The 25,622-nt window shown below is 36.8% G+C and overlaps 3 protein-coding genes across 3 annotated transcripts; 1 reads left to right on the forward strand and 2 right to left on the reverse strand.

Moving 5' to 3' along the window:
• Nucleotides 1–404: 404 nt before the first annotated feature.
• On the reverse strand, nucleotides 405–1,068 carry LOC125590679 (ribulose bisphosphate carboxylase/oxygenase activase, chloroplastic-like). The gene is made up of 2 exons (XM_048764360.1): nucleotides 1,015–1,068; nucleotides 405–914 (listed from the first exon to the last, which is right to left on the reverse strand). The coding sequence occupies exons 1-2, from the start codon at nucleotides 1,066–1,068 to the stop codon at nucleotides 420–422; spliced, it is 549 nt and encodes a 182-aa protein (XP_048620317.1). The 3' UTR covers nucleotides 405–419.
• A 9,245-nt stretch (nucleotides 1,069–10,313) lies between these two features.
• LOC106410234 (probable helicase MAGATAMA 3) lies at nucleotides 10,314–15,939 on the forward strand. The gene is made up of 8 exons (XM_013850720.3): nucleotides 10,314–10,574; nucleotides 10,752–11,985; nucleotides 12,635–12,814; nucleotides 12,925–13,020; nucleotides 13,099–13,222; nucleotides 13,327–13,459; nucleotides 13,542–15,305; nucleotides 15,389–15,939. Exons 2-8 carry the CDS (start codon nucleotides 10,803–10,805, stop codon nucleotides 15,782–15,784), a joined length of 3,876 nt encoding a protein of 1,291 aa, XP_013706174.2. The 5' UTR covers nucleotides 10,314–10,574; nucleotides 10,752–10,802; the 3' UTR covers nucleotides 15,785–15,939.
• Nucleotides 15,940–16,046: 107 nt separating this feature from the next.
• On the reverse strand, nucleotides 16,047–21,138 carry LOC106410236 (cadmium/zinc-transporting ATPase HMA2-like). The gene is made up of 9 exons (XM_013850721.3): nucleotides 20,592–21,138; nucleotides 20,083–20,289; nucleotides 19,121–19,378; nucleotides 18,741–18,838; nucleotides 18,274–18,667; nucleotides 17,853–18,180; nucleotides 17,565–17,767; nucleotides 17,282–17,484; nucleotides 16,047–17,206 (listed from the first exon to the last, which is right to left on the reverse strand). Exons 2-9 carry the CDS (start codon nucleotides 20,273–20,275, stop codon nucleotides 16,169–16,171), a joined length of 2,715 nt encoding a protein of 904 aa, XP_013706175.2. The 5' UTR covers nucleotides 20,276–20,289; nucleotides 20,592–21,138; the 3' UTR covers nucleotides 16,047–16,168.
• Nucleotides 21,139–25,622: the final 4,484 nt, after the last annotated feature.

A 25,622-nucleotide genomic window follows, 5' to 3' on the forward strand; every position in this document is an offset into this window, starting at 1 on the left:
AGTTTTATGTAGAGATGGCAAAATTTGAACCTGCCCGCGGGTCTAGCCCGTTTGAACCTGTTGCGGGGCGGGAATGGCTACTAAGATCCAGGCCCGAATTTTTTACGGGCTTCGCGGGATGAGCTTGTGCGGGATCGGGCCAGAAGCGGGATGGGTTCGGTGTATCCCGCGGGACGCGCGGGGATCCGCAAAGACTGGTCTCTATCATTGATCATCGTACGTTCTTTCACCACTCCTTTCAGTACATCGAGTATTTGCTTCGGTTAGGTCATAAACAACTTGATCAACTCAAAAGTCCTGATATGGTTTCCATCTCCTCTGTGAAGATCAACTAGTCTCGGTCTTGATTACATCCCAGGTCATAAACAACTTGATAAACTCAAAAGTCCTTAACCGGCAAATTCACTTACTGTGCACTTTTACCTGCAACGCAAGTTACACAGTGAAGCTGGACTCTCTTGACGTACTCTCTTGACGTTCTCTTTCTCCATCACAAGCATGTTACCATACTCCATAAGCTTCTCAAGAGTCATCTCCGGCTGCTCGAACACTGGAGGACCTTCCCTCGAGTTCACCAGCCTCTTGCTTATCTTCTCCACTCCTAGTCCCTCAACGAACTTCCTCACCTCATCATCGTACACTCTCGCCCTCAATGCACCAACAAACATAAAGGTACTAATATTTTTTTTATTACCGATGGATTGGCCAGGGAACTGGTCAACAAGCGTGACAATGTCTTCATCCTTGATCTTGTCGGTCCTGAAGATACCCTTGCAAACACCGATACGGTCCTCACGGGTCGGGGCCCAGTAGAACTTCTCCATACGTCCATCAAGGATGAGAGGAGCGTAGAGGGTGTAGAGGGTGGAGAAATCGTTACCGGTGACGATGATGGGGACACGCAATCGTAGTGGCTTTCATCATACTGTGGAGACTCGCAATCGTAGGCTTCCCATTCATCGTTCTCCTCTTGATCCCTGGATTGATGTACGGACGATCCCTCATCAGCATCACCAGGAAAATACGGGAAGAGTACAAAGAAGATGGATCTATTGCTGAGCAAGCCATCTCTTTGGTGCGAACTGTCTACGCATTCGGCAGTGAGACTAAGTTGATTGCCAAATTCTCAGCTGCACTTGAGGGCTCGATGAAGCTAGGTGTAACCGTGTAAGACAAGGATTAGCTAAAGGACTAGCCCTTGGGAGAAACAAGAATTCTTCTTGTAGACGAGTGCAATGTTTAAGATAAAAGTACGAAGAGTGCAATTTTACCTAAACAGTTTACGTTATGAGACTTGATCTTTTAGTCTAATAATTTAGATAATAAAAATTTCTTATAATGCTTAAGTCTCTGACCAAAGGGAAATAAGTAAATAATTGGTATAATTTTTAAAATTACATAAAAATACAAACAAAACCCTAAAACAAAAATACAAACAAAACCCTAAAACAATATTACCTAAACAGTTTACGACTTTATGGCTTTCACGACCAAAGCCAAAAAGAAACAACCAGAAACTAAACCTAACGAAGAAGAGAGAAAGAGATGACAGATGATGATTCAAGTTTCGATCCAAATTTTACGCCCTTGAATACAATGGATTTAGAGAGTCGGCGACTCATTGGAGTTCTTTTGGCAGCTGACGAGGCTGATGATGGTTCTGGTTCATCTGATGGAAAAAAAAAGAAACACAGAAGATTAAGAAGGCTTATTGAGGTTGCTGATGATGAAGATGATAGTGATGTTGAAATCACTCCTCCACCAACCCAAGATACTACTCTGCGCAAACAATCCACCTGCGGAACCGGGCAAGCCTTGAAATCAAAAAAACCAATGATACAGTCTACTCTAGACGGTGGCATTGGATCCTCTTCTAAGGCCAGTAAAAGGAAAACCAAAACCAAATCTATTCATTTTACCATCCGTGGGGGGAGAAAGAGTTCCAGGCTGACACAAAGCAATGGTAAGAAAAAGAAGAAGATTCAAGAGGAGCAGCTTGATTCGGAAGGTGAATTTGAAGAGGACGAGATGGAGAAGGAGATGGAGAACGAGAAGGAGGGTAGGCAATGGTCTGATGTATGGCCCCATTTTACTAAGATTCGAAATTCTAATGGTGAGGAGAAAGCTAAATGCAATTATTGTAAGCATGACTATGCATGGAGTTCCCACGGGCATGGAACAAGTGGTTTGAGAAGGCATCGTGATAGATGCAAACTCTTTCCAAGGAATCTCCGAACCAAAAAACTCGATGTTGAAGCCAAATTAGTAAGTGGCAAGTATGATCATGTTGTGTTTAAGCAGCTAGTAACCAAGACTATAATTCAGCATGACCTACCTTACTCTTATGTTGAGTATGAGCAAGTCCGAGAAACTTGGAAGCACTTGAATCCTGATGTCAAATTCATTTGTCGGAACATAGCTAAAGCAGAGGTCTATCGTTTTTATGAAAACGAGAGAGAGACATTGAAGAGGGAGTTGGCTAGTCTTCCTGGAAGAGTAAGCTTCACTTCTGATTTGTGGTCATCATTGAAACGGGAGGGTTATATGTGTCTGACAGCACATTACATTGACCAGAATTGGAAGCTGAACAGTAAAATACTGACTTTTTGTGCTCTCCCACCGCCTCACACAGGTATGAATGTTGCTTTAAAGCTTCTTGAATCTGTGGAAGAATGGGGACTAGAGAAAAAAATGTTCTCTCTCACATTAGACAATGCTACAAGTAATGATTCGATGCAAGATATAGTGAAAACTCAGGTGCTTTTGAGCAATGATTTGTTGTGTGGAGGTGAGTTTTTTCACGTCAGATGTGCAGCTCACATACTCAACCTCATTGTGCAAGATGGTTTGAAGGTTATTAAAGACTCTTTGCACAAAGTTAGAGAGAGTGTTAAGTATGTAACAGCGTCAGAGACGCGTGAGATGACGTTTGCAAAATGCGTGGATGCTGCTGGTATAAAGGAGAATGCTGGTTTGATAATGGATGTGCAGACAAGATGGAACTCGACATTATATATGCTTGAAAGAGCCCTTCCGTACCGTGAATCGTTTGTTAAGTTGGAGATATATGATAGGAGAAACTATAAGTTTTTGCCTATAGCTACAGAATGGAGCAGAGCTGCGAAAATATGTGTTTTCTTGGAGCCTTTTGCTAAGATTACTAGTTTGATGTCAGGTTCGAAATACCCAACATCGAACTTGTATTTCTATCAGGTATGGAAGATCCATAATTGGCTGTAGATAAATGAGGAAAGCGATGATGAGATTATCCGAGACATGGTGATACCGATGAAAGAGAAGTTCGATAAGTATTGGGAAGAAGTCAGTGATCTTTTTGCAATGACAGCTGTCTTTGATCCACGCCTGAAGCTTCCAGTTGTAGAATATTGTTTAGGGAGACTTGACATGAGTACACGTGATGCGAAAATGAAGAACTTGCGTCTTAAGCTGAAAACTTTGTTTGAATCATACGACAAAAAATCAAAGTCAACATCACCTTCTGCAGAGCCTCGTGAGATGGATCAACAAAATGTTTGTGGAGGACCGAAAGGAACATTTGAGAACTATGGTGTAAGTTTCCTGTTTCATTTTTTTTTAAAATTTATTCTGAACCTGCGCTAAGATAGATTTGAAAGTTTGGATATTCCATCAAATTGTTTTTAATTTTTTTTAAACACTACAGGATTTTTTTGCGTTTCGCAAAAGTAGTGTTGCTGCGAGTGGAAAGACAACTCTCCAAGCTTATTTGGATGAACCTGCGCTAGATATGGATAGCTTTGAAAGTTTGGATATTCTCAACTGGTGGAAAGATAATACTCACAGGTTTGGTGATTTGCCAGCAATGGCTTGTGATCTGCTTAGCATTCCGATCACAACAGTGGCTTCAGAATCCTCCTTTAGCATCGGTTCAAGAGTTCTGAACAAATACAGGAGTCGTCTACTTCCCAAAAATGTCCAAGCTCTGATATGTAGTAGGAATTGGCTAAAAGGATTCGAAGCTTCTGAACATGGTAAATTATTCACTTTGTTATATATTTTAGGGTGCCATGTTCTTTAAATCTAATTAACTTTTATTTTTTTTTAATATTTCCAGAAGATGAAATAGTTGGTGAAGACGAGACAGTACCGTGGTCTGATGATGAAATTGAAGAAGAAGAAACTTGATTTTTATTTTGATATGGTGTTTTTATTTTATTTATATTATGGATTTCGTGGCGCTCTTTTTCCCTTGTCGGGTTTTGTCCCAATGGGTTTTCTCGATAAGGTTTTTACCGAGGCCACATTACATTACTTGGATTTTGTTTTGGTGTTCATTTACAATACTTGGATTTGATTATTTAGATTTGCCATCGTTCACTCATATTTTAAAGAAGTTTTTTCATTAAAACTCCTTAATGTAATCAAATATGGTTTGTATGCAAAATACATAGATTACTACACCATTACATAAGCTTCAGCTGATCAACTTATTCTAACACATTTATATTAAAACACTGAACTGAAATTACAGTAATTACTCATGTTATGTACTCGTGCTGTTTCTTGAAAACAAAGCTACAACGGTTTCAATCAGCTTTGTTTTAATGTTCTGTCTCTTATGTAAAACATTGATTCCATTTACTAATATGCATTATTTTGATGTTGGTGTTTGGTATGCAATGTTCACATGAACTGACATGCAGGTTGCAAGTCGTTTCTATGATAAAGGAGGAGAATGATATGAGCATATGAAGGACACTATCATTCTGATCTATATTAACATGTTACATTGAGTTTCTATGATAATTACACAATAACTAGGTTACTAGTATATACTTGTGTTCTTACATAGATCTCTTTCTTTCTATGTTTCTATGTTACATTGAGTTTCTATGTGCGCTTTCGATATGATTCTCAATCCTTTGGCTGAGCATCATTATGTTCAACTGATTCATAGGACATGTTGTGTTCTCATCTCTATTGGTCTCTTTTTCTTGCAGGTGCTATGCTCAGGATAGAGATCGCGGGACAGGAAAGGCGGGTCAGTACATCCCAATTGCCATCAGTAGCGCATGTGTTGATGAAGATCGGAGTCCCGCGGGCCTGTACCGCCAAGGCTTATGCAAGTCGCGGGTCGGGATTGGGCAGCTCTTCTAGGAACCGCATCCCGCGCGGGCCTGTACTGCGAAGACCCGCATTGACCGTGTACCGCGGCGGGGCGGGACAAGGCGGGTCGGTATAACCCAATTGCCATCTCTAGTTTTATGGTGTCAATTGTCAAACCACAGAGAAAAGAAAATTAATACAAAGTAATTTATATGAATCAAACTGGAATAAACTTGTTTTTTTTTTGTTGTAAATAAAATCTTGAATTGTAGAGATAGTAAACGACGCACGCTTCAAGATTTTTAAGGGGTTTTCCCACAGTTATGGAGTTAATTTGAAAAGATAGATGATAAAGAGAGATGAAAGCTCAAACAACAAAGAGGGTAAATTGTAAAGCGACCTTTTAAGGAGGAGACATATAAAGACATGAACTGGGATCAGACACAAACAGTCGTTATAGACATTGACTCTCTCTTGTCCTTTTCTTTCTCACTTTTTGTCTTCACAAATAACATATTATTATTTAAAATCATTTATCCTATTTGTGGATTGCATATCCTGTCAATGATGAAGAATTATAAAATTTATACTTCCGTAGATTTTAGTATTAATAATCAGAAATAAACAAAAAGCTTGGTCAGTTGCAAAAACTAGAAGTGTTCGCAACCATCTCTTTATTTTTGGTGTCTGGTCATATAGGACGAGCTCGTCCAAGACTTTTGTGGTGATCGAAGAAGCTATGCTCTCTTTTTCTATACGTTTTTGACTGTTCCATCGTTTAATCTGATATCTAAACTATAAAAAAAAAGTACAAATTTGAAATATCCCTTAGTTTTCTTTAATAATTACAACTTTATGGCACTAACAAAATAAACCATAGTTTTATAAAAAATTATCTTGGTTTCCGATTAAAATGAACTGCCATATTAATTATTTTACATATCTACACCTAAAATTTAGCGTTGATATGCTATGCTTTTAACATGTAAACTAATAAAACAAGAGTACAAATTTGAAATACCCCTTAGTTTTCTTTAATAATTACAACCTTATGCCACTAACAAAATAAACCATAGTTTTATAAAAAAAATATCTTGGTTTTCGATTAAAATGAACTGTCATATTAATTACTTTACATATCTACACCTAAAATTTAGCATTTATCTTCCGTGTGATATGCTCTGCTTTTAACATTCCTTCTTCATAAAATTTTACAACGGGGGTGATTGGTAGGTGCTGCTATCCACAACCCTATTTATTTTTACAGCACCGGATTCAGAGAAATCAAGTTTTAATTTTTTTTTTGAAACCACAGCTCTTGAAATAACCTACAGTTGTATAAGTTCTCTGCATAGCCAAATATCCAAAGCAATTTTTTAGTGTTTTTCATAAAATTCTATAGCAATAAAATTTAAAGCCACAGCAAAAAGTTTACAGATTTTTTTTACGGCAAAAATTTTAAGCTACAACCATTACTAATCGGACCCAACATATCTTTCCGAACTTTAGAAAAGAATATACCAAATATAAAATCCCTACAATCAATGAAAACTTTAATTATTAAACACGAAATTGATTAGCTCACTAATATGAAATGAACAATACTTAGGTTCACTCCTGTGGTGAATGGTTAAATTCACCACACTTTTCATAGCCAATCAAAATACCACGTAGGAGTAGTTAAAAAAAGACAATAAAAATATAAAAAAAATAGCTGAAAAAAAACAACACCGACGTCAATTAACGCCGTCTAAAAAACCATAAATCATAAATCTGAAACACTAAACCATATATCCCAATCCTAAAATCTAAACCCTAAATCTTAAACCTTAAACCCAAACTCTAAACAATAAACCTTAAATCCTAAAATCTAAACCCTAAACCCAAAACTCTAAATCATAAACCCTAAAATCTAAACCCTAAATCCTAAATCCTAAACCCTAAACTCAAATCTTAAACTCTAAACCCAAAACTTCAAATCCTAAACTCTAAACTCTGAATCCTAAAACCTAAACCCAAACCTCTAAACCGTAAACCCATCTGCTAGTTAATAAGATTAAGGTTTACGGTTTAGAGGTTTGGGTTTAAGATCTAAAGTTTTGGGTTTAGGGTTTAAGGTTTATAATTTAGGGTTTGGGTTTAAGATTTAAAGTTTTGAGTTTAGGGTTTAGGATTTAGGGTTTAGATTTTAAGATTTAGAGTTTAGGGTTTAGAGTTTTGGGTTTAGGCTTTAGGGTTTAGATTTTAGGATTTAAGGTTTATTGTGTAGAGTTTGAGTTTAGGGTTTAAGATTTAGGGATTAGATTTTAGGATTAGGGTTTATGGTTTAGTGTTTTAGATTTAGGGTTTATGGTTTTAGAGTTTAGGTTTTTAGAATTTAGAATTTTGCAGATGACGCTAATTAATATCAGTGTTGTTTTTTTTTCCAGCTATTTATTTATTTATTTTTATTGTCTTTTTAAACTATTTCTACAAGGTATTTTGGTTAGTTATGAAGAGTGTGGTGAATTTAACCATTCACCATAGGGGTGAACCTAAGTATTGTTCATATGAAATCGCCATACATCTCTTGCGTTTTATTTATATACATCTCTTACGTTTTATTTTGGACAAAAATTAGGTTCACCCAACCTTTAAATTCACCACTCCTCTTATAACCAATTAAATTGCCACCTAGATAAATAATAAAAAATATTAAATTTTATTTAAAAAATTTAAAATAGTTGTAAAAAAGAATGATGCCTAACAAAACTCTAAATTCTAAACTCTAAACCCTAAATCTTAATCTAACCCCTAAATACTAAACCCAAACCCTATACCCTAAACTCAAATAGTAAACCAAAATAGTAAACTCTAAACCCAAACCTTATACGATAAACCCAAATTCTAAACTCTAAACCCAAACTGTAAACCCAAATCTTGGACCCTAATGTTCTCGGATTGAAACTGATTAATCCACTCATTCTGATGGAGAGGTTTGTATTGAATATATAAGTGTTTATGGTAGTATTAACTCTCAAAATTTCTTTGAAGGTTTTTTTCTTAAAAAAAATATTCTTTGAAGATTTTTAATCCTATTTTCCAAGTGCAAGGAAGAAGATGCCTACTTGAAATACATAAAATCTAAATCTAAGAAGTTGTTCACGAAGACAATAAAGTTGGAAAATACCAAGGTTGATCAGTTCCTGTATGTTTATTTTTATATTTTGGGTTTTATCAGTTATAAAATTCTTTCTTCATTTTTAATATAACAACATCATTTCTCTAAAATCAAATTTATACTTATTATATATATTTCAAATCTAAATAGCCATTTTTAATTTACTAAAGCTATCAAGTATACTTAAATCTCAAATTTTTTGCATCTTAGTAGAATAGATATCTTAAAAGAAATTGAATACCAATCTCATAGAAAAAGGTTAACAAATATAAAATCAAACAAATGTATGCATCGACAACACGAGATGATCAAGAAGAATCAAGTTGAGTGCATTCTCAAAAGTTAGTCATATATAATAGTAGAGAAAACACCCGCAAACCCGTTATAAATTATAAAGTTTAGCGACTAATTTTTTTTAAAAGTATATAAATCTAATAACAGAACATATGCATCGACTACACAAACAAGAACATTCAAGTCGACTACATTTAGGCCTGGGAATTTAATTCAAAGCCTGCGGGGCCGCCCCATTTGACCCGCCGCGGGACAGGTGCGAGTCGAGCGTTTTGAAAAAATCAAGTCACGGGTGCGGGTGCGGGTTAAGTAGGGGTTATTGGTTGTTGTATTTTAATTGATTTGAAAATCCGAATTAAATCTAGTGTTATTGGTTCTATGATTTTCAAATCTGTATTAAAATCATGTGTTATTGGTTTAATGATTCATAAATTCTGTATCAAATCAAGTGTTATTCAATCGTACGGATTTACTAATATATTTGATTTTATAATGGATTTGAATGACTTTGTTTGGATTTTTTAGTTAAAAATACAAAAACTCAAATCCGAGGGAAAACCTCCGGATTTGCATATTTTACTTGGATTTATAAATACTATATGGATTTATAAATCAATCAAAATATATAAACCAATAACACCTCCTAAGACTATTTTTTGCGGGGCGGGTACGGGTTGGTGGATTTTGATTTGCGGATACCCGCCAACCCGCAAAATAAAATAAAAATAATTTTTTTTTTGAAAAATTCGATTCTTTTTAGAAAAATAATTAATTTTTTAAAAAAATAATTAAATTTTTAAAAATTAATATAAAAAATTACTTATAAATATATTATTTTATAGAAAAACTAATTAAATAATTATTTTTTTAATTAAAAATATATCCCACGGGTCCCGCGGGTTACCCGCAAAATAAAGCGGGACGGGTGCGGGTATTAGTTTATTTCTTTGCGGGTTGAGCGGGTCAAAATTTTAACTAAAAAAAAAGAAACGATCCGCGGGTTGGCGGGTCGTGTGGGGCGGGTTGACCCGCGAACCCAGGCCTAAGTCCATTCTCAAATATCAGTTACATGTAATTTTTGGAAAATATTTGCATAGGCGCTCGTATTAAACACATTACTTTGTTATATATCTTTTTTGAACAACTCTTTGTTATATATCAATATCATTTAACTATTTTATTTATATACAAAGATGATATTCGCGCGGGTGCGCGGATCCGATTAGTCTTCTATTTATAATCAAGTACGTTTTGTCACTATTTTATTTAATGAGTCAGATCTGATTTTTGTAGTTCTTAGTGGGCTTGTGATGAGCCTCTTCCAACTCTACTGTAAATAGATAAATATATTCCAATATAACCTGATCCTTTTGAAAATATCAGTTTTTGTCACTAAGCCCGTTTAGTTAAGACTTTTAGTATGACTTGTAACGGCCCAATTGTTCTGGGCCTGGACGTATAAACATGCCATCTCTGGATCTACATGAAAAGATTGTTCTAAGATTTGTCGCTACTGAGAGTCAAGAGACCTGGCTTTTTTAGAACAGCTCTGGCTCAACTTCTTCAGCCAACTTGTTATCGTCATGCATCATTTCACATTTACACCGTATATAGATTATATATTTCTGCTGTAATTATTATACAACTTCAACTATCCTTGCTAAAACCCAAATAACTCACACCATATTCGGTACAAAATCTACCCTATACGACACATGTTGACCAGAAGATGGAGCTCTTAGTTATTTATTTTAATCGTAATAAATAGCGTATCCCTGATTTTTTAAATAAATTCGCTATCAGCAAACCATATAATAAAATAAAAATTACATTAAAACCTAGTTTCGATCAAAACTCTCTCTCTCTCTCTCCCTCATCGTCTCTCCACCACCAGATTCTCCGCTCTCTCCTCCGTCAAACCAAGATCCCAGATCTCCGATCTATCTCCGTCGCCGTCGATTATCCTCCGCCGTTTCAAACTTTCTCCTCGTTGCTTCTGCCGCCCCCCCCCCTCCCCTCACCGACACCGTCAGTGGTTCGTTTGCTTAGATCTCGATCTTCGATTTTGACTTTTGTTAATTCGTGTGCGTGATTGCTGTTTGCCTGAATCGAATTCGAATTGAATCCATTCGAACTGAGTAAAGCACTAGATTGGATCCCATTTGAGGGATACGATATTGTTTGATTGTGATTTGAACTTTTTCCTCTGCAGAAGCTGGGGGATACGATACGTCTTTTGATTGCGTTTATAATACATTTCGAGATGGCTTCAGAAGGAAAATTGTTATTTGATCTTAATGAACTTCCTACGGAAGATGATGATGGTGGTAGTGTGAATCAGCCTCAGAAGGCTATCCCATCTGCAAGCCCCAATACTTCTGCTGGCTTGCTGGCAACACCCCAAGATAAAGCAAACAGCAGAGTGTTCTCGCATGCATCAACGGCGTCTGGCTTTCAGCCTTTTGTCCGCCCCACGGCTTCTCAACATACAGATGTAGTGGTTGAACGGAAGACAGACGAGGTTGCTCATAAGGAAGCGAATGTTGCTCATAAGGAAGCGAATGTTGCTTCATCATCAGTAGTTCCAGATGATGCTGGAGCACCTGAGAGAGAAGAAGGGGAATTGATGGAGTCTGAGGTTCCTGCCGGTGAGAATGTACATGGTAGTATGGCGATGCCAGAAACTGGTGTCTCTTCTGATGATTCTAAAGTTACAGAGAAAGGTTGTAGCACAGTAGGATTAGATGTTACCTCAGACTCTGGTCTTCAAAAGAGGAACGTCAACCTGATTTCAGAAGGCAGTGGTAAAGATGGTGCGTCTATAGATGGTCCGCAAGAGCAGGGTTTAACTGTGAAGCAGAGAGAAACGAAAGGAGTTGAAGCAAGGCATGCAATCAAGTGCGCAAATACCACTGTCAAAAGAAAGTGGGATCAACAGAAAGAGACCATGTTGGGAAAGAAACGCAACAGGCAGACTATGTTTCTCAACCCCGAAGATGTCAAGCAAGCTGGCCCTATTAAGACCACAACACCTAGAAGACAGAATTTCCCACAGCCTGTTGTCACACGCACTGTTAGAGAATCTCGCGCAGGTGCTGAGCAAGGAACGTCTGAACAGAAGTCAGAATCTAATGGGGAATCACAACCCGGATTGGTTGCTAAAACTAGGCGGATGAACGGGGATGCAGGACCTTCTTCAGAGGGGACAACGACATCTGTGTCAAGGCAGGGTTCATGGAAGCAACCAACATATTCACAGTCGAAGCCTGGTCAGTCGTCAAGTAGACAAGTCTCCTTGCGCAGTCAAAGTTCTGCAGACTCAAAGTTCGGAAACAAGAAGCTTACTTCGTTCAAGAAGCCAGTCACAAATAGTACTCAATACCAAGATACGTCTGTGGAGCGTCTTATACGAGAGGTGACCAACGAAAAGTTCTGGCATCATCCAGGTATGTCCTATATTGTTTATCTGCTTATGGAACTCGTGTTTGAGTGCTCCTACTTTTTTAATTAAGTTCTCTTGATTTAAGGTAAGAAATTTATATGCCAATTAAATCTATTGGTGCCAGTTCCCTGTGTCCTCAATCATGGCTCAGTGAGAATCATAATGGCCACATGATTTGGAAGGTGATACGATTAAATCATACTTTTAGATGACAGAGTACTTCTAGTTTGTGTTAGTATTTTTATGCACTTGTCCTGGTTCATATCTCAGTTCTCTGCAGTAAATGTTACTCTCTCCTGTTGTATTGTAATATTTTCATTTTTGGTACTATTGCCTGTTACGGCACTGAACACTCGGGAATATAAAAGTTTCAATGATCTTGGGTAAGTAGGCGTTTTTGGTCAAGTATGGGGAAATTGGATGCTTAAATGCTTATATAAAAGTTGATAGATCTGTTAATGAAACTGAATATTGGACATTGATTGGCTTTATGATTGACATGCTTCTGGTATTTTCTGTACACCTCACACTGGAGATGCTTGACTTGTATGGATGATAATGATTCACTTTAACCTTTTCATATGTTTGTCTTTTCTGTTTTTTTTTTTGCCATTGTGTTATTGACTTTGGCATACAATTTTCTTGTATCTTAGAGGATACTGAGCTCCAGTGTGTTCCTGAGCGGTTTGAATCCATGGATGAGTATGTTAGAGTGTTTGAACCTTTACTTTTTGAGGAGTGCCGGGCACAGCTTTACAGTTCATGGGAAGAATCATGCGAGGCAAATTCATACATGAAGGTCAGAATAAAGTTCGTGGAACGAAGAGAGCGAGGTAATAATCACCACTGACCTAATAGACATTTAAAAGCCCCGTGGCCAACAATGTTAACCCTTTGTTTCTCTAGTTACCTGACTGCTAACCTTTGCTTTCACCTGGTTTAGGTTGGTATGATGTGATACTTAATTCACTAAATGAATGTAAATGGCCTTTTAAGGAGGGTGATGTTGCAGTTCTGTCAACTCCTGTGCCTGAATCAGGTAAAGTTATAATTCTTGGTGGTTTTCATATTGCTATGCTTCTCTCCGAATTCTTTAATTTTGTACTTTTATGTTTAGAAGGAGAGCATGAGGATGGTGGACGTGTAGCTGGTACAGTTAGGAGATATATACCTGTTGATACTCGAGATCCCCATGGAGCGATTCTCCATTTCTATGTTGGAGACTCTTATGACTCCGGCAGGTATATACTTACCTTTAGCTATTGATACTATATCTGAGTTTTATCCATTCTTACTGAAAGAATTATTTCATTTCTCTTATTTCCTTTGTAATTTTCTTTTCCAGCAATGTTGATGATAATCATATTTTACGAAAGCTTAAACCTAAGGAGATCTGGCATCTGACAGTGCTTGGTTCGCTTGCAACCACACAGAGGGAATATGTTGCTTTGCATGCATTTGGTCAGCTTAACCCACAGGTTGGTAATCTTTCCTCTAACAAATCTTTCATAGACGCTTTCAGTTATTCTGACGCTGTCAAATTCTTATTATATCCTTCAGATGCAAAATGCAATTCTCAGACCCAGCCCCGAGCAGTTTCCTAATTACGGTGAGCAAACTCCTACAGTACCCGATTGTTTTACTCCGAGCTTTGCTGGCCATTTGCATAGAAGCTTTAATGCTCCACAGTTGGCTGCAATCCATTGGGCTGCAATGCACACTGCAGCTGGTACCAGCAGTGGGGCTAAGAGGCAAGATCCATGGCCATTTACTCTTGTCCAAGGCCCTCCTGGAACAGGCAAGACACACACCGTGTGGGGAATGTTGAATGTCATCCATTTGGTTCAGTATCAGCAGTATTACACTTCCTTGCTGAAGAAATTAGCTCCTGAAAGTTATAAACAAGTTAATGAGGGCAGTTCAGATAATATTGTGTCGGGGTCTATTGACGAAGTCCTACAAAACATGGATCAGAACCTATTCCGTACTCTGCCAAAACTGTGTGCGAAACCAAGGATGCTCGTTTGTGCTCCTTCGAATGCTGCGACCGATGAACTTCTCTCACGTGTCCTTGATCGTGGTTTTATTGATGGGGAAATGAGGGTTTATCGACCTGATGTTGCTCGAGTAGGTGTTGATACTCAAACTAGAGCTGCTCAAGCAGTCTCTGTGGAGCGAAGAAGTGATCAGCTATTAGCCAAGTCCCGTGATGAAATTCTAGGACACATGCACAACCTCAGGTTACGAGAAGCTCAGCTCTCTCAAGAAATTGCTGGACTTAAAAGGGAACTTACTGCTGCGGCCTTTACTAATCGTTCGCAGGGATCCGTTGGTGTTGACCCTGATGTTCTTATGGTTAGAGACCAGACCAGAGATGCATTGTTACAGCGCCTTTCTGCTGTGGTGGAAGCCAGAGATAAAGATCTTGTTGAAATGTCTCGCCTTCTAATTGTTGAGGGGAAGTTTCGCGCTGGTAACAGTTTTAACCTCGAAGAAGCTCGCGCAAGTCTTGAGGCGAGTTTCGCTAACGAGGCTGAAATTGTTTTTACAACCGTATCAAGCAGTGGTCGTAAACTGTTTTCTCGTCTTACACATGGCTTCGATATGGTGGTCATCGACGAGGCTGCCCAAGCTAGTGAAGTTGGAGTTCTTCCTCCACTTGCTCTTGGTGCTGCAAGATGTGTACTTGTTGGTGATCCTCAGCAGCTTCCTGCTACAGTTATCAGCAAAGCTGCTGGAACCCTGTTATACAGCAGAAGTCTCTTTGAAAGGTTTCAGTTAGCAGGCTGCCCAACTTTGTTGCTAACTCTTCAGTATAGGATGCATCCTCAGATTCGTGATTTCCCTTCACGATATTTCTACCAAGGACGCCTCACTGACAGTGAAAGTGTTACCACTGCTCCTGACGAGATTTACTACAAAGATTCTGTCCTCAAGCCTTACCTTTTCTTTAACATCAGTCATGGACGAGAATCCCATAGAGGTGGATCAGTTTCTTACGAGAACATTGATGAAGCTCGCTTCTGTGTTGGACTTTACATGCATCTTCAGAGAACTCTCAAGTCATTGGGTGGGGGTAAAGTCTCTGTTGGGGTGATAACTCCATATAAACTGCAGCTAAAATGCCTGAAAATGGAGTTTGGAAACGCTTTGGGACCAGATGAAGTGAAAGAGATTTATATTAATACCGTAGACGCGTTTCAGGGTCAAGAACGTGATGTCATAATCATGTCATGTGTGCGTGCTTCCAGTCACGGGGTTGGGTTCGTTGCTGATATACGACGGATGAATGTTGCTCTCACACGTGCCAAAAGAGCTCTATGGGTATGATGCACGTACTTATTTTTCTGTTGATATAATAATATTTTTGGTGTTTCTTGAGACTCTTGTCTTTTTTTCTTGAACAGGTGATGGGAAACGCATCTGCTCTGATGAAGTGTGAGGATTGGGCAGCACTGATCACGGACGCCCGAGAAAGGAACTGTTTTATGGAGATGGAGTCTCTTCCCAAGGATTTTCCTGTACCTAGCTTTATCCCTAAAGCGCCTAATGCTAGGGGTTTTAGGCCAGGTGGGTCAAGGACCAGATCCATCGATATGCTGCACAATGAGACAAGGTCAGGGACACCATCAGAAGACGACGAGAGGCAGCAGCAGCAGCTTAGCACAAGGATGACGACGTTTCCAAGAAATGGTAATTTTCGAAGGGAGAATTCAGTAGTTGATGATTCTGATCAGTCTTGGCAACATGGGACGATCCAGAGGAGGCAAAATTTTGGACGGCCTTTTGGGAGAAGAGACTAATTTGTAAGTTACCAAAGTTTGGGATGATTTGTTTAAGTCTTACAATAGTTCTTACCCGAGTAATCTCCATACCCCCACACTGGCCAGTTCAATGTGTTGGCGTTTTGTACATATAATCTTTTTTTATATCAATGAAAAATCATATATTCTTTAAATGTCTGTCAATTTCTCTTTTTAAGTTTTAACAGATTCAACCACTTTGGAAATGAAGCTTGCGTCGTTGGTAATATACTTTGAACACTTTTTGACTTGAGATAGCAAATGAAAAGGATTCCTCAATGAATCCACATCAATAATACATCATCTTTGCTGATATATGATTCCAAGATGAAAAAGGTTACAAAAGTGAGCGAGAAGCTAAAGCGAACTCAATAACAATCTCTTTCAAGCATGGTGGTGATCATGACTGTGACTCCTCTCCCTGTTACCACAGTTCATTTTCACCTCAGAACAGGTCTCTTCTTTATCTTCCTTGGAACTTTCAAAGTGCCCATTGCTCTTCACTTTCAAGCTAGCTACCACATGTTCAGCAGGCCTTGAGCAACAACCTGTGACCGAGACTTTCACTTCTCCATCCAGATTGACTAAGTTTGAAGAACCTTCTTGTTGAATTGTGCCAGTTCCACAACAAACGAACTTGCAATCACCACCATCACCAACGTCAAGTCTTATCTCCTTCGATGGCATGTCATGACAGCCCTCGTCTTGGTCTGGTTGCTGAGTCTTGTTACCACTACCACAACACCCTGAGTCACAGCTCTTCCTCACAATCTTTACATTTCCTTTCTGTTTCTTGTCACAACAACCAGAGTGACCATGGTGCGGCTTCATCACTTTCTCCTGATTCTTCTTTCCACAACAGCTCGACTTGCAATGCTTATCACTCCTCGTTGGTGGTAACAAGCCTGCTTCCATGTCCCCAGCAGCATCACCTTCATGTTTCTCCCCGTTTAAGACACAAGGAGGAGAAGAAGACCTATAACATTTGTTTCCACCTTTTTGTTTATCCCTAAGCAACAACATGCTATTAAGAATCACAAGTAGACAAGTCCCCACATCTGCAAGCACTGCTGCCCAAATCAACGGGTAACCAGCAAATGCCAAACCAAGAATTGCTCCTTTCATAGTGATGGACAAGACCACATTCTCCACCACTTTCCTTTTAGCTCTGCGTGCAAGCCTTATCCCTTGTGGTATTCTCCTGATGTCATTAGACATCAAGATTATATTGCCAGTCTCTGTTGCAAGAGCTGAGCCTGAGATACCCATTGAGATGCCAATATCAGCCGTAGCCAAAGCTGGTGCATCATTCAATCCATCTCCCACCATAGCCGTTGGACCTTCTCTCTTAAACTCTTTGATGATTTCAGATTTGCCTTCTGGAAGAAGCTCTGCATGAATGATATCTATAGCATTCCCTAGCTGTTTATTCAACATAACATTTTCAGTGAAAACTAGTTTCAAGAGAGGCATTAAACTCAAAAGACTAACTCTCACCTGTTCTTGAGCATGCATTGCTGCAGCTTGGTTATCTCCGGTAAGCATTGCAGTCTTGATCCCCAAAGATTTAAGTTCTTTCATCGCTTGAGCTACACCAGATCTACAAGCATCTGAGAGATTGAAGCTTCCAGAAAGTGTTTCTCCAACATAGACATATCCAACAGTCTTTCCTCCTTTAGTATCAACATCACTATCTGGAACTGTGTACATACACCAAAGCAAAGAACCATCAGAGTGTAAACAAAAAAAGAAAAACCTCAAAGATTCATTTGATATGCACCTGATGAACATCCAGCTCTGGAGGATATTCTTTTGTTCCCAATATAGACTTCTTTGTCATCAATCTTCCCATAAATACCTTCTCCTGGAAAGTTCTGATAGTCCTCAACCGCTTCAGGCTTTGGTTCAACATAGACAGATTTTGCATAGTCCACAAGTGCAGCAGCCATTGGATGGCTTGACTTTCTCTCCACGCTTGATACCCTAACAGAAGTTACATTCCAAAACTCTCAAACAATATAAAGAAAGCTAAAGTGGTTAAAAGGACAGAACAGAAAAGATGTTTCACCAGTAAAGCAAGCTATGCAGGTTTATATCTCTGGAGAGTGACTTGAAATCAGTGACGATGAACTCGCCTCTAGTGATGGTCCCCGTTTTGTCAAAAGCAACGGTTTTGATCTTGGCTAAGGTCTCAAGATAATCAGCTCCTTTGATCAGAAGCCCTGATGTGGCTGCCTTAGTGAGTGCACAGAAAGTGGCTACTGGTGTTGAGAGAATAAGACCACAAGGACAAGCGCTTACTAACACAACTAGTGCTAAGTGCAGCCAATGTTTCATGTTGTGAGCCTTTAAAGCGAATGGGATAACCACAAAACATAGTGATATTATGATGATCGCTGCATACAAGGCAATAGAATACAAGGTCTCAATCACTACACAACTCAAAACACACAAAGAACAAGAATCAGTTGCTGGTTCTGTTTACTAACCTGGAGTATAGTACTTAGAACATTGGTCTATGAATCTCTGAGTTTCGGTTTTGCTGTTCTGAGCTTCTTCCACCAGCTTAGCCATCTTTGCAACAACACAATCCTCAGCTAGAGAAGTTGTTTTCACGGTTATGTAACCATTTAGATTAATGGTTCCAGCCCAAACAGTTGAATCTCTCAGTTTAGGCACAGGGAAGGCTTCACCGGTTAAAGTTTTCTCATCAACCTCACAGTTTCCATCCACAACAACTCCATCAATAGGTATGGTTTCGCCAGCTTTGACTGCTATAACAGTGTTGATCTTGAGCTCGTCCACTTCAACTTCTTCTCCAGTCTCTGTAATCACCGCCTTCTGTGGAGCTAAACTCATTAGCGACTGCATCACCGCGCTTGCCTGAAACCAAACACTTGATCAAATCACAGCATCTTTGGTAACTTGCATGACAAGAAATGGTGGAAGTAAAAACCTTGTAGCTTGCCCTAGATTGGAGCCATTCAGCTATTGTGAATAAGAAGACAACAGCTGCAGCTTCTGTGTAGTCTTGCATACCGAGTGTTGCTCCCACTGTTTGTAACAATGTAAAAGTATTAGCTTAACTCAGGGCTGCTCAACATTTCTATGAGCTCTAATTTTGACTCTTAATGTTTCTTTTAATTTAAAAGCTTTAATAATTTTTTACAAAAATATTATAAATGATGAAAACAAAAAATAAATATATTTGATATTTTTTTTTTTTACTTTTTCAGTATAACTTTAATATATTTTTTATAAAAATATATAAAAATCGGATCCGGTCGGTGTGGTTTAGTGTAGAAAAATAGAAGAAAAATGACACGGAAATATTACCGGTTATTACAACGAGAACATTGATGTCGATTCTAGTCCTTGCAATGGATGCTACAGATTTAGCTAGTATTGGATATATTCCGGCGACGACAGCTGCGACGGCGAGCCAACGGAACGGAGAGTAGAGATATTTGAAGAATGAAAGGAGGAGGAGAACGCCGGAAACAACCGCGAATGGACTTGGCCATTTATTTTTAAAGCTCGTTTCTCCGGTTACCCTCACGTTTGCTTCTAGCCTGGCTTGGTTAAGTGCCTTAACTGCAACCAATATAATTATTTAATAAATTCAGAAACATATTCTATTGTTGTATTCTAGTAAGTAGTAATCAAATCTAATGAGTCAATGGGAAAATAAAAATTACAAAATTTATTAAGGGAAAATATATAAACGTTAATCATGTGAAAGGTACGTTACGTAATGTAATGAGGTCACGATGTAATATTTTGAAGTGTTATGTAAACTGCCTAGCATCTATAGCATGTATATGGTTGTATGGTAGTTGTTCTCACTAAGATGATTCATGTTTTAGACAAATTTTTTTTTTTTTAAATACATTATTTTTAATGTGTTTTTAATTAGGTAATCATAGTAAATTATAAATTTTGAATAAATTAATTCTTATTAAATTTTGATTGACTAAAAGTTAAAAAAGTAGTTAATCACAAAAATAATGCATTTCTAATTAATTTTTTTTAATGTGTGTGAAAACTCTAAAACATTAATTTTTTTTTACCAAACTTTTAACATAAATTATTTCAAAAATTATGGTGATGCGTGTATGCGAGGGTCTATGAGTCTAAACTAGCCCATTGAATTTCAAGTGCAGTCCTTGGTAGATAGCATTATTAATTATTTGAAAGTGACGTTTTTGTTCGGATGTAACGTTTATTATATCAACAACCACATAGACAAAATACATTTTATAAAATTTGTTCTTTTCTTTTGGAATGAAAAACGTTACCAATGTGAAACTGGGAGATGATGAGGCTATCATGGACAACAATGACGGTTCTTGACGGCACAATGACGGAATATTCCTTGATTCCGTCTAGAGACTTGAGGATATTCTCGATCAGAGGAACTTCTGATGTACAGCAGATTCCAAGAACGTCGAAGTAACTCTTCGTCATCTTCTTCTCGTTCTTGAACGTCATTTTTGCTTACAAATCTGCGAAAGAACGAAACCAAAAACTGTGAGAATCTTACTTATGGGTTTTTGTGTTTATGTGCTGAACACGATTTCGTGGCAGCTGATGTAAGATATAAGCAAGAATGTATTGGGGAAATGCACGTAACGTGTCAAAGATATGTCTATAACAAGATGTTTGATTACGTTGTCGTTAGGTTCATTCTACACTTGTCGAAAAAAAGAAATGAGTTTTGAGTTCTCTCATTAAAAATACTGACATTTCAGAAAAAAAAAGAGAGGTCATTGAGATGTATGTGAAGAAGACAGGAGAAGAAGAATACCGGAGGAGATAGAGACAGAGGTAGCCGAGGGACAGAGAGCAATTACCGGACCGGTTTAGTTTGGTTCCATTTATATACTTTGTTAATTAGTCAAAGAGAGGAGAGTTTTTTTGTTTTTCCTATGTGGAGATTATAATGATCTGAGGGTGAAAGAAGATGAGAGATGTGGTTTCTTTATATAGGCAAATGTGTTAGAAAGGGTGGTTAAAGATCATTGGTGGGTTTAATTAACTTCATTGCCATGATAATATGCTTTCCGAATTAATATTTGTTGTGTAAAGAATCTTTGAATAAATTATCGTAATAAATGTAAATTCCTTTATTTATGTTGATAATAATGTATTATGGTTGTGTAAAGAATCCTCATATATAGTATGACAATAATGTAAATTCCATAGTTCTGTGGTAGGCTGCTTGTTTCTGATTCCTATTCTCTCAAATCTCAATGTTCCATTCTAGTTTTGCAGTTTCATTAATTTTGGTAAAACATTTAAGAATTTATATTTACTTAAATCATTTCAGAGACTACAAATTAAACTACTATATCTATCCAAGAATTTTCTATTTACATATTCAAAGACTTTAAAATAATAAACATACTGAGACTGAAGAAACGTTTGAGTTAAAAAAATAGGGGAAAAAGAGAACTTGTTCGATGGTTCACGGTTTTAGGCAGGCATACATTATACAATATGCTTTAAACTATTTTTGTCAAGCCTTTGCAAAAAGATAGATGTATGTTTGGCAAAAGATAGTGTACTACAAATTATAGTGGAGAATCCAAAGTACAAGCTTACAGAATGGAAATCTATGTGTGATTCCTCATTTCAATGTTTTTTACAGTTTTTTTCCTTATTATTTTGGTAAGGTTAGATAGATTCTCTAAATGAGGCTAAATGTGAAAGTATTAGGGGAATAAACATCATATAATGTGAAATAGTTTCAGAATTGCTTTTTGTTCTAAGAAATATAAAATCCAAATTTATTTTGAAGTTGTATAGAAAATATAAAATATCATTTACTTACATTCATTAATACTTGTAAATAATACTCGTAAAATATAACCAAAAATCTATTAACGTGCATTACTGAAGGTGCTAGCTGTGCCACCTTCCCATGCTTGGCTTTATGTCCTTTACTGGCGTAGGCTTGAGACCAGACCTATATATGATCACCATTTAATTATGAACTATGGCGAGAGAGCAACATATGTTATCTCACCAAAATTCAACCTACCGATTCATTTAATTCTTAGCTTTCTAGTCACCTAGACGTTGTTTACTAAATTGACTTCATCTAATCAATTTTGATGGCTATTTAGAGATTGAGTTTCTTTATTGCTTCCGTTCCTAGCTTTTTGTAATGTAACTCCTTAAGGAGTTTGATTTGGCCACCAAACTAACATAACTATTACAAGCCGCGATACTCACCTCTGTAAACTCGAACACATATTATACAATAAGGAGCGTCAAAGGATTTTTATCATAGAAGAGTGCTAGTTAAAAGTTAAAACCATCACATTCACATACACAAAGTAATGGGACCACTGACCATAGTCAAACCTAAGACTTGGCCCAACTTGGCCACATAATTTTTGTTGTTGTCGATGGCGGTAACAATAGAAACTTTCTACTAGAAAGTAATCTTTCATTTGTACCAAAAAAGTAATCCAAAAAAGTAATCTTGCTTTTTAAGCCTTTTACCCCTGAGAGAGATTACTTGTAACAATTGTAACATGTATACTTTGAATTAGCAGATATTTTGAAAATAATTATGGATATGATACATTCTCCTACCGAAATTATGTTGGTTTAACAAAGAGATAAACATTAAATCTAACCCAAAAAAATCTAATCAAGATAAACATGTTATTGTTGACAGATTAAATAGAAGCCACAATTTCAGAGTGGTTACAGTAACAATGTGGCTGTTCGCATCATTGTTGTCGTCGTCAATATGATTGCGAAGATAGTCATCACCATAATTATCGAAATGTTTTGTAATTGTTGGATTGAGTTAATCTTCAATATTGTAAAAAAAAAATGTCATTAGAGCTAAAGTGTGGCATTTCCCACCAAATCTTCCATTATTGGCCTTTATTGCCATTGTTCCCAACTTGCAGAGTATAGTCCACACTGTTTTTTTCGTGTTGTCGATTCTCACCAAATATTTCCCAAGTGACATTCACTTTGTCTAGTTTCTCTAGGGAGAATAACCATACTCAGATTTATTTAGTATACATAAATTGTTTATATAACCATACTCAGATTTATTTTGACATCTTAACTAGCACGTACTTCTCGGTATATCCACTTTTAGCAAGAAGTATTAGTGTATTACACATGTGTATACTTATAATGTTTGTCAAAACGAAGTTAGAATATAGATAGGGTTATTTTTAAAGGAGTTAATTATAGAACCGAACATGTAAAAACGGCCCGAGCATCCTGATTGTATGACGCTATTTAAAACCTTTCAGCATTGAACGACCGAAGATGGCCTAAGCCCCCCCCCCCCCCCCCCCCCCCCCCCTATAGCCTAAATATTCCACATTTATTTTATATTTGAAAGTTTATATATGCGTCCCTTTGAGATCATAAAGAATCAAAGACTAAAGTCTTTTGCGTAAAAGAAGACCAGAAATAATTTAAGCAGCGCACTTCCACTATCTTTCCAAAAGGTTCGAGTAGTGGAGGAATCTACTAATGTTTCAAAACAAAACAACTTACTTTCCTTTTTAACAAAATATATATCAACGTAAAAGGCAACGTAAATGAGCCAAACACTAAACAGATATTATTATAAACAAACGTCTAGTGGTAGAGAATATAATTGAAATATGAACTGCAATGATAGATAACCTTCTTCTGTGTTTCGATAAGTGGTTCTACTTATATTTGTTCTACCACCTGATACATTAAAATATTAAAATATTAGTTCCTCAATCTTCGGAACTGTTTCCTGAAATAGTAAACTTTACCTTTATATATTATTTATTTTAAAAACTATTTGCTAATGATTAGAAATAATTTATTGCTATGAAATAGTATAAATTGGGAAAGGCATCTATAGCTACCGAATTCTCTAAATTACTTTTACCAAAAAAATCTCTAAATAATTCAGTGAATTTGTTTCTTGAATTAAATTCCCAAAATATTTCTCGTTTGATAAGAAGTGACCTATACATCTCTCTTTTTGCTTCCTTTGAAAGATGTAAGAACTCAGATTCAGATTGAAGTAATACCTTACTTTACAAGTTACCTCAAGACGAGCATTTTAAAGTTTAGTTTGTCAGTTTTTTCAAAAGTTTAGTTTGCGAATATGAATTATAATAGTGGTGGATATGTATTAGTGATGCACTAATTCGAAGATCTATTGGATTACAGAATGTTGATGCCTTGATGGATATGTCTTATTGATCACTAGAGTAAATAAATCAAGTAAATAAAAAAATTCCAAAAATTTTATTCTCAAGCTTTTACGCTAGAGTTAATTCTATAAAATATTGCTCGCATATATCCCATCTTTTTGTTCTAATCAATTAAAATAAATAAATATCGATGCGTATCATTTTAGTAGGCTTAAAACTTAACCATGTTATGACCTAAACAGATCCCCTCAATTTTTTTTTTTTTGCAATTAATATCTCAACTTGTGCAAAATATGCATTAATGAACGTACATTCAATGTTTGAGGAGATAACTTTTATGTAAAATCAAGGAGACCAGAAACATTTGCGGATGTTTGATAGACTCTCATGATCCATTAATGCTTGTTCTCGAATAGACACTAATCATCCTTTTTCGTATGATTTATCACTCATGATACCAATAAGAAAATTAATAAAATTAGAAAATATATTATAACTCACGAGCCCACAAAAAAAAAAGAATGATAAAAGCATAACACTACACAAGTGTATAATCAGCACAAGTCATATAATAATGGAACACAATGAGAATAGTGGACATAGTTCAGCAGACCACATTAGCAAGAATCGAACTGTACCTAACCAATATTGATATGCATATACGTAGACTCTATAGCCATACGGCTTCAACTCCCAATGCTTATGCATTTCATTATTTTTTGGTGATTTACACTCCACTGTACGCTCCAGTGAATCCATATCTTAAAGGTGAAACCTAATAGTATATGTAATAATAGTAATATATGATTCGGCATTCATCATATACTCCCAGAGAAGCTCTACTGCAAGCAGCCTCCAGTCACTACTCCAACATCTGTATTCAAACAGACTCAAGTACTTTCACAAGCAATCAACTCTGGGCGGCATACGACGGAACTCTACGGAGTTCTTTCTGATATCGACGAACTCGCCTTTCTTCTTTTTCTCCCTTTATGCACTGTCGTTTTATTTTCATTCCTAGGACCAAAAACGGGTTGACTGATGGGCTTGCTAAAGCCTGTCTTGTAGCCCAACCTGTTATACACCCAAACTAAAACTCTCTTTAATTTTCTAATGAAATTTTATGTTGCTCAAAAAAAAAAAATTGGTATTCATTAAAAATAGGAGCGCTGAAGATATTGGCATATCGGATTTGCTAAAAGTAAATTGCGAATTATTACAAAAGAACTGTTTATGATATTATAGATAAAGAATATACCAGGAATATTCGGGTTGTAAATCGATATCATGTCATAATCTGTCGAGTCAAAAAGTTACTAATTTCCTTCAATTTTCTAAATATTTATATAACACTTTCCCAGCAATATTAGTGCCCACCAGATTAATTTAGTTACCTGCTGCTCCCTCGTTTTTAATGTTACATATTCTAGATTTTTCACACATTTTAATAAAACACATTAAATTTGCATATTTTTTTGTGTTTATCTTTGTTTCATAATTTTAAACCAATAACAATTCAATAAGTGCAATTAAGTTTTTTGAAATTTGTAATTAGTTAATAAAACATGTATTAAATATGTAAAATGAATCTTTTTAAAACAATTTTTTTCCTAGAATATGTAATATTAAGGAACAGAGGGAGTATAATATAATTAGTTCAA

The sequence above is a fragment of the Brassica napus genome, chromosome C7, assembly GCF_020379485.1.
Source record: "Brassica napus cultivar Da-Ae chromosome C7, Da-Ae, whole genome shotgun sequence".
Taxonomy (NCBI): Eukaryota; Viridiplantae; Streptophyta; class Magnoliopsida; order Brassicales; family Brassicaceae; genus Brassica; species Brassica napus.